This window comes from Salmo trutta, chromosome 23, assembly GCF_901001165.1.
Source record: "Salmo trutta chromosome 23, fSalTru1.1, whole genome shotgun sequence".
NCBI lineage: Eukaryota > Metazoa > Chordata > Actinopteri > Salmoniformes > Salmonidae > Salmo > Salmo trutta.
In genome coordinates this window covers 25927710-25936503 of record NC_042979.1, presented here as the reverse complement: position 1 = coordinate 25936503, position 8794 = coordinate 25927710, and the positions used below count along the sequence as shown (strand labels likewise).

The 8794-nt window shown below is 43.8% G+C and overlaps 1 protein-coding gene across 8 annotated transcripts in view; it reads left to right on the top strand.

Moving 5' to 3' along the window:
- The first annotated feature begins 975 nt into the window (after nt 1-975).
- LOC115159671 (histone-lysine N-methyltransferase EHMT1) overlaps nt 976-8794 on the top strand; it is a 28675-nt gene continuing 20856 nt past the window's right edge. Inside the window, exons 1-2 of one of the 8 annotated variants that reach the window (XM_029709616.1) lie at nt 3655-5026; nt 5226-5514. Coding sequence is in view for 3 of the 8 variants with exons in the window: in XM_029709612.1 (XP_029565472.1) it covers nt 7790-7915 (126 nt within the window). In the remaining 5 variants the exon portion in view is untranslated. Of the gene's footprint in view, nt 1020-2175; nt 3478-3654; nt 5515-7302; nt 7916-8794 lie in introns of those variants that run through there. The other 7 variants (XM_029709615.1, XM_029709621.1, XM_029709618.1 and 4 more) reach the window with 7 other exon arrangements.

Genomic DNA, 8794 nt, shown 5'->3' with positions numbered 1-8794 from the left:
TGGGGCCGACCTGTCAGGAAGTCCAGGATCCAGTTGAAGAGGGAGGTGTTCGGTCCCAGGGTCCCTAGCTTGTTGATGAGCTTGGAGAGGACTATGGTGTGGAACGCTGAACTGTAGTCTATAAACAGCATTCTCGCATAGTTGTTTCCCCTCTTGTCCAATTGGGAAAGGTCAGTGTGAAGGGGCCAAAATCCATCTCTCTCCATCTTCTCTGTGGCAGACGTCTCCTGAGCAGTCTTGGCTAGAAGGGATCTAGCTTTTGTCAAATTAACATCAGATTTGGGCCTCCCAAGTGGTGCAGAGGTCTAAGGCACTGCATCGCAGTACTAGCTGTGCCACTAGACATCCTGGTTCGAGTTCAGGCTCTGTCACAGCAAGCCACGACTAGGAGACCCATGGGGCAGCGCACAATTGGTCCAGCGTCGTCCGGGTTAGGAGAAGGTTTGGCCGGCAGGGATGTCCTTATCCCATTGCGCTCTAGCGACTCCTGTGACGAGCCGGGCGCATACACGGTTGCCAGGTGTACAGTGTTTTCTTTGATACATTGGTGTAGCTGGCTTGCGGGTTTGTGTCAAGAAGCAGTGCGGCTTGGTTGCGTTGTGTTTTGGAGGACGCACGGCTCTCGACCTTTGCCTCTCCCGAGTCCGTATGGGAGTTGCAGGGATGAGACATGACTGTAATTACCAATTGGATACCACGAAATTGGGGAGAAAAAGGTGTAAAAAAAAAAAGGTGTAAAAAAATATATATATATATTCATTTACGTCATATTTGAATTCGTAGCAGGTTAGGATATTTAACGTAGCAGGTTAGGAGAATTAGGTTAAGGTTAGAAAAAGGATTAGAGTAAGCTAAAATGTCCCAAATTTATATTTTTTACGTTAATAATTTCACAAAAGCTGTATCCCTTCTAACCATTACCCTCCTCTGCACGTCAGGGAAACGAATGTGATGACGTTAAAGTAAAGTGGGCGGAGACTGTTTAGGCAAAAAGAGCCATGGCTTCCGTGCAAGCCGAGGTAAGCGAGAGACACATTTACATCAAGATAGATTTCCATCACATGTGGGGGGGTTTGTATAAATATGTGGGCTTGCCGGTAGCAACAAATGTAATCGTTTTAGGGAAAGACAGCGGAACTTGGATAACTGTCGTGAGACCTATGCTTGCAGTCAATTTCAAACTGCCCGCCCGGCTCTATCCTGAGCTTTTGTGTTGGTATGGCGATTGAATGCGCTTGTGTCGTTAGGAGGATGCGCGGCCCTTGAATCTGAATTGTGCAAGTTGATGGATTCAGCGCTGTCGTTGTGGTATCAGTCATAAAATTGTCAGGGCTTTATCACTATCGTCTCTTCACGTCTGGTTTGCCTGTGCAAAACACGTACATTACATTATTGTAATTAGTTTAACTCTTGCAATGATTTTCAACTTAATTTTGTGCATATGCTATTGCAAGAGCAGTCTGTTTCTCCACTGGCCCACATGCTGGGACCTGCTAGGCAGCTGATTAGCTTAGCAAGCTAGCTAACGTGAGTTTTAATATTAGCGAACCTGAGTTGCCATGGCTGGGGATAACTATATATCAAATTAGATTGGTTGCGTACACATTTTGGAGCTGTTATCGCAGGTGCAGCGAAATACTTATGTTCCTACCTCCAACAGTGCAGTAATATCCAACCTAACAATACAACAAAATAAATGAACTAAGAAATATCAGAACGAGCAATGTCAGAGTTCGGAAAATAAATGTATAGCTATGTATATTATGTTGTGTATAGACAGTATATGAGTATAAAATGTGTACAGTACTTTAGTAGTTATGTAGGATGTGTACGGTCATCAGTATATTGGGTCCAAGCAAGGCTTTCGGCCAAGGATGTAGTTAACTATCATTTATAACTTAGCTACGGAATTGTTTTTCACGTCTGTTTGGTAGGTAGCAAGCGACATTATTCTGGTCAGTGTATTCTGTACCTAAGAGCATTGAATAAAGCCAAGTTTCCTCTCAAATCAAACTGCCAGTAGTATTGCTGGTGTTCGCTGCACGAGACATCAAAAGTTACCTATTGAGCATGTAGAATATAACTAGCCATCTAGCGTGGAACTCCTACTCGCTAGCTAACTGTGGGGGTTAGTAAAGAAACATTTTGAGATCAATATAACACAAGATAGTAATCTGGTGACTTTTAAAAGAATCGCTAACGCTTCAGATAAGCAAAGCTTGTATGCATGGGGATTCGTTAGATAGCTACAGTGTAGCCAGACGTGATTACTGTAGATAGCTAGCTTGCACGCACTTTCCACCACCCTGTGTTGACTTATTAACCAACAATGTCGAATGCTCAGCTCATATGGGCCTTACAAAAGTAATATGATCAATATGTCAACAGACTTGGGTAACATCTACTCAAACTCTCATGTACGTTTGCAATTTTGTCATAATCCGCTGTTATCCGACAGAGGGAGCTCGAATGACGTGTCACTCGGGTACTGTCTCCCTCAGCACCTGACAGCTTCCTTCCATTGACGGGGCAGCCCTCTGCACCATCTTCATCTGTTTGAGAACTTGAATGTCAGTTTTGTGAGGGACAACGTGCATCTGGCTTGTTGAAAGGGATTAGTTTTCTAAATCTTCAATTGTCTTCTGCACCCAAAAATCCATTAATTATAGGTCCAGAGCCACATAGGCAACACTCTGTTTTTTTTTCATGCATACAATATCCTACACGTGCCAGTAATAACCACACGCCATGCCCATGGAGACCGCTTTGGCAGGGAACACAGAGGAGTGGATGTTGTCAGTGTTGTTTAGACTGGTTTCTCTGTGAATCAAGAAGACATTTGATGGTTTACTGTCATGTTGCCTTATCCTACCTTGCTTTGAAGGTTACTATTGTGTGTATGCTTAAATTCTCATTAAAGGCCCTGGTGGTGTCTCCCTAAAAGAAGGGCCCTGGAGGCTTCTTTGTTGTTTGACAAAGATCTCTATTGGGCAGAGACTGTCAAAGAGAGAGAGCCTGACCTAACTTGGCTCTATGCTAGTTGTTTCGGCCATTTGCCGGCATTTTGGATGAGAGTATTGGAAAACATTAGTCGAGAGATTAACCTTAAAATGATTATTCAACAAATGATTTATTTACAGAAGTAAAACATTTGCTAAAGAGAGGTGTATTGATTATACAAGAAAGTCAGACTGGTGTGGGTAAACGGGGATACCGCTGGAGAGTTTCACCTCTTGCTCATTGTTAGCCAGGAAAGCTAGTTCTTTCTTGCAGTCTTTCCTTTCCCTCTGACTGACAGATGTTGGGCCTCAGTGAGCATGCTCAGCACTGAGATGAGCTCTGCTGCTCCTGCTGTATAGACGGGGTACTGATCAGAGCAGACAACTAGGCCTCTTTGGCCTTCACAGGAACGACCCACTCTTATGGCGTCAGCTCAGCTCCTTGAAGGCACGGCCTCTCTGTTGCTGACAGACAAAGGTATGGTGCACTGTGGGGTGTAAACATTCTATATTACTGCAACCTTATACAGGAAGTCTTCTGTTTTGATGGAATGAGGACATCATTGGTCTTTATTTCTCAATATATTCATTCATTCACTCATTTTGTGGTTATCACACTATTTCCTTCTATCTTATAGATTCGTCAGGTAACTGATAAATAATTGTTTTATCAATCAGGCCACAAGCTGTATGTTGCCTAAACCTATTGTAGCCTGTGATGTGTAGGTAGGATGTGTGTGGGTTTAGCTAATTCAGGTGTGAGGTGGCTGAAGTGCCTTCCACTGATATCTGAAGTGGCAAAAGGAGTAGGTGAATTGGGTGATTTTTGGGATGCATCTTGTTATCGATCTTGCTTGGATTGAAGACTGTGTGATGGGAAAAGCCTCATATTCCTGTTTTTTGGGTCATGATAGAGCATGCAGCTTATCTACACAGATCCTACTCTTGAACGGAAAACATGCTATGCCTCTTTTCGGTGAAACACTTATTTAATGGGGAGGCCTATTTTTGGTTCAGGATACTTTTTGATTAAATAAACCCAGCAGCAGTGCAATGATTTAATGTAAAGTGAGTATAGCAGTGTTCTACAGATAATTTGCGTTGCAATGCAAACAATTGAATTGATGTAATTCTAGATGCTGTCAACTGATCATAAGGCAGTTATCAACACCATTCAGGTTGTTGGGCGATATATCCTGTTAGTGTTACTCTGTACAAAACAGCTGACAATGACCCATCTGGACTCTTCGTTTTAGGCCTACCTCAGTATAGTTTATCCAGATAAAGAATAGTGAAATTCTTGGCCCCTGGAGGGGTTCAGGTTTGTGACTGGAAAGTGATTACTGCGTTAGGCTACGTAGGGTAGTGTAATAGGGTAGATTGACATGGGGCAGTATAATTCGTATTTTTAGACATGTGCATTGTTATAGTCCTTGTTTCAATTAAGGTAATATCCTACTCTTACAGTATGGTACACCTCCAAGAAGATCTTTCTTTTAGGTAAGTGAACAAGATTTAGGCTATTTTAGAGGCTATTGTCTCTGCAAATGTATGTTAGATCTAGTATGAAAGACTTGGTCGGATAAACTGTTACCCTTATATTCAACCCCAAAAACTTTTCCGGCCATCCTAATCCTAAATCCTCTGGAAAATATTGTTGATGTGATTATTAACAGAAAATAATATTTTGGATTGCGTGTCACCGATTGATTGCGTAAAAATGGATGATTTCATGGCTAGACATGAACATTCTGAAATGTTAGACCCCTTGACAGTTTACCCATTGTCTCTTGATATTGTTTCACGAAATGGCTGCAATGTTTTTTTCCTCTTCTTCCTTCTCCATGAAGAACAGCAGGGCTCCATCTGAGCATGCCCAGTAAGGGCCATGGCAGAGCTTTCTTCTGAGAGTTGGTCATGTGACCTGAGCTGGGACGCTGCATGTGTGGAAAGCTAGATGTTGGAGTGTGGAGCTCAACTCTCGCCCTCTCCCTCCCCCATTAATGGACACTCACTGCTTTATCCAGGTACTCCAATGGTTGCCTGGGGGCTCAACTTAAAGAAAAAAGGACAGCATTATAACAATCTCCATTTTCAAGTATCTTCAATTGGAGCTTGCTCACATGGATCGTGTTGTCTTTCACTGCCTGACTTCTGTCCTTTTTAAGTATTCTCTGCAACCAGTTTGGGAATTGAATATCCTTCATTTGTCTCTTTGTTTTTAAGCGAAAACTCATGATGGACGAATGGATTATTTAATTGGCTAATTAGGCTAATCGATGTAATTGTGTCAACGTTCCACGACTGGGCCATGTCTTTTACCTGTAGACCAAAAATGCTCTAGTATCAATCACGGGAACCAGATCAGCAGCAAGACTTGATCAGCTGGCTATAGCCTAGTATGTGGCTATGGCTAAGCCACATTCCCATGGTAAAGACTGATGGACTATCATCTGAAGGCTCCATGTAGAGGGGCCTGAAATCCACATCCACCCCAGAAGCTCAGCAGGGACAGGTTAGCAGAAGTCCTGTGTTCCACTCTGACTCATTGATTTAATTAATGGGGGCTGATCTGGGAAAAGACTTTGTTCCCAATGAACAGCATTGATGTTTCCAAATCCAGTTGAATTGTATGCTCTCTTAAAAACATTGCATGTAATCCTGAGAATCCTCCCACCTTTGCAATTAATGGTGCTATGTTTTATTGCAGATGGGGTGTTAAAATATGATAACTTGTGTGATGGCAGACGAGTACAGTAAACTGTCCGAATGTAGAAGAGTATCTGTCAAGTCCTTTTCTTCAAGGCTTTTAGCATAGTTTATTTTAGTGTACTAGTGATGTCTGGTAGCCTCAATTGCCATGCATGTGCATAGGTTCTACTCATTGTAGTGGCCTTAGCCAGAAGAGATAAGGACTAAATGTCTCATTGGCAGTGGGCCCCCTGCTTTCTGTGGGTGTGTGGTAGCATACACTGCTGCTAGTAGACTGACAGAGATCCTGGCCAGAGCTCCTGTAACAACTCTTTCGTTCTCTCTTGCTCTTTCGTTCTCTCTCTCTCTCTCTCCCTCCCTCTTTCTCTCCATCACGCTCTTGCTCTCTCTCATTCATGCACTCTTTCTCTCTCTCCCCCTCTTGCTCTCTTCCTGCGTCGGCTCTATCAAGGCAGAAGAAAACAAGTTAATTCCTGTCCAAACTGAAAATGGAAACAGATTTTTTTTGTTCAGCGATGTGTAAAGATTGACTATTTTGAGAGAAGGGACTGCCAGGTTTTATCAGATCCTACACCACCGCTTGCCACTTGGCTAGTTCATAGCTTCAAAATGGCTGAGATGCCTTCTACTGAGCATGCGCAGTAGACGGACTCTCACTCTGCTTTGTGGTTCCATGTTGACAGCCTGAAACCTCCATGAAAATAGAGCAGCATGAACACAGAGGGCAGAAGCATTGAGCACCGTTGAGTTCCCAGCCTATGTAGGCTAATTATCTTAATGTTCTGGAGAAAGGTTTGTTATTAGTAAAGTTTTTGGAAAAATTCAAGCCACTCCACTCATAACAGGGAATCCCAGAATAGCGATTAGACATTCTGAAAGACTAGGCCCGTGTGCCATTTCTTGAGTGTCCTTATCAAACTATCTCTGAGAAAAGGGATATTTCCATATTATCCTCCCTTGAAATACTTTCCACTTCACATCAGCTTGGCGGGAAACAATTCATTCTGGTGTTTTCATTTACCACAACAAATGAAAAGACGTTACTCTGGAGAGGTGAAAAAGAGGATGGGGGAAAACAAGTGTGCATATCAAATCAGAGGAAGACCCTGTATTACTGTGATATGTGCTAGTTTCCCCAGCTCTTCTGGGAGGTATTGTGTGGTGCTGCCCTGTGGTTTTCAGCCTGAGGATAAGAAATGAATTCTGTAGTCAGAGGAAGTGTTGATGCCTCCCACCCTTTAGAGGTGGAGAAGGAGAGGAAGCAAGAGTGGGGAGAGATCCTGACTATGCACAGATAATGCATTTCACCTCTCGAGAGGTGGACCAGTTACCCAGCAATGGGAATCAATGGGATTGGAGTAGATCCTAGAATAAGCTTTGGTGTTATGAATTATACACAAACTGAAAAATGATTGCGCCAGAAGGTAGCAACAGATCATCGGCAGTGCTTTAGCTTTTTCGGGGTCATGGTCATGTTTCAGGGATTGTCCTCATCCTCGAGCTATCCTTTCTGTTATTGCCCCTGGTCATTGCCCAATTATTTTGTTCAATAGAATTAACATGAGATCTGTCTGATTCATGTCAGAGAACAGTGACAGCTAGAGACCTTTTCTGTCCTCTCCTAGCTTTTACAGTGAAGTGGGCATCATTAGGCTATTTCACAGGTGCATTACAGTAGTTGGTTAGGCCTGATATCATTGTGTGTTATCTTCTCCTTTTCCTGGCCTGAGGCTCTGTGGAGACCGATGCCTTGACAGAAGTAAAATGGTTGAAAGTCGCTCCCATGTTGGTTACATTTGGGGCTCTTTGTCCTTGTGAAGGAGAGCATATGTTGTGTCTTTAGGGTTCTGACTCACGTGCAGCTCTCCTCTTTGGCCCCTTGCCTAGCTACCTTTCCTCATTTTTTGTTGCTGTTCTTGAAATGTCTGCGCGCATTCATTAGCAAACAGGTTGCGAGCGAGAGAGACGGGGAAAAAAAGAGCCACTGAAATTTGAACTGACTGAGCATGCTCTGCGGAAGCCCTCTGAAGAGAGAGACCAACAGAGGGAGCTGCTGGGTCACATGACCAACGAGATTAATGTGTGCAAGTGGGGAGGACAAGGAAAAGAGGAATAATCCGTTCGAGACTCCCGCTCTCTCTCTTGCTCGCTCTCTCTGTCCCTCTCAACCACTCTCCTCAATGGAGCCCATCAGGAGAAAGCAGGTATGATGCTTGCTGCAAGCGCATATTTACCACAGGGAAGGAGACGTTAGCCTACACTTTCCCCTTGGTTGCTTTTGAATCGTCCTCTGTCGAGACACATTGAACTTGCTCTGTATTTCCATGTATTTTTTTGTGGCTTTGTCGTCTCTGCCATTGACATTTAGGCTGCTAATCTGTCATCGGTTGCTTGGTCTGGTCTTTGCTCAGAGGAGGCAGTTCTTTGGCCCCTGGGAGGTGCAGCCAGTCTTCAGAGTCCATGACAGAGGGCTTTAACAGAGCGCTTGATCAGTAATCAAGGACTTTTCAGCCTTATGTGATCTTTGATTGCAACATTGCATATGGAAGCAAACCTCTACCCTGTGGTGAAATGGTTAGTAATGCACTGTGTTCACCTGGGTCAGGGGTTAGATTCTTTATTTTTTTTGTCTCACCGAGGTGTTTCGCCGATCCTGCTGTTTGAGAAATCTCCATGGATAGATTGCGTATTGTGCGAAAGGGACTCATTAGCTGTGCTTGGATCATTGACACAAGGGAAAGGAGCAGGTTGGAGATGACTGCGTGCAGGGCAGAGATCAGACTTCCTGGTAATCTCGAATGGTTCTCCTTCCTGCCAGGCAGGCGCTCTAGGACTGAGTCCCATCCTCTTTTCAATCCTCTCTTTCTCCCTCTGCAGCCTTACCCTCTCCTTCAGCAAAGGGCCAATGAGGTACTGCAGGGAAAATCTCCCATATGGTCAAAGACATTGGATAGAAACAGAAGAAAGAGGAATGACTTCAGGATAATTCTATGCAATAGTCAGCCTCGGGACCCAGGTCTTTATAATAGCCTAGCCTCAGTGCTGTCCCGCACCATGTTCACTATCCAGTATGATGGTGCCTG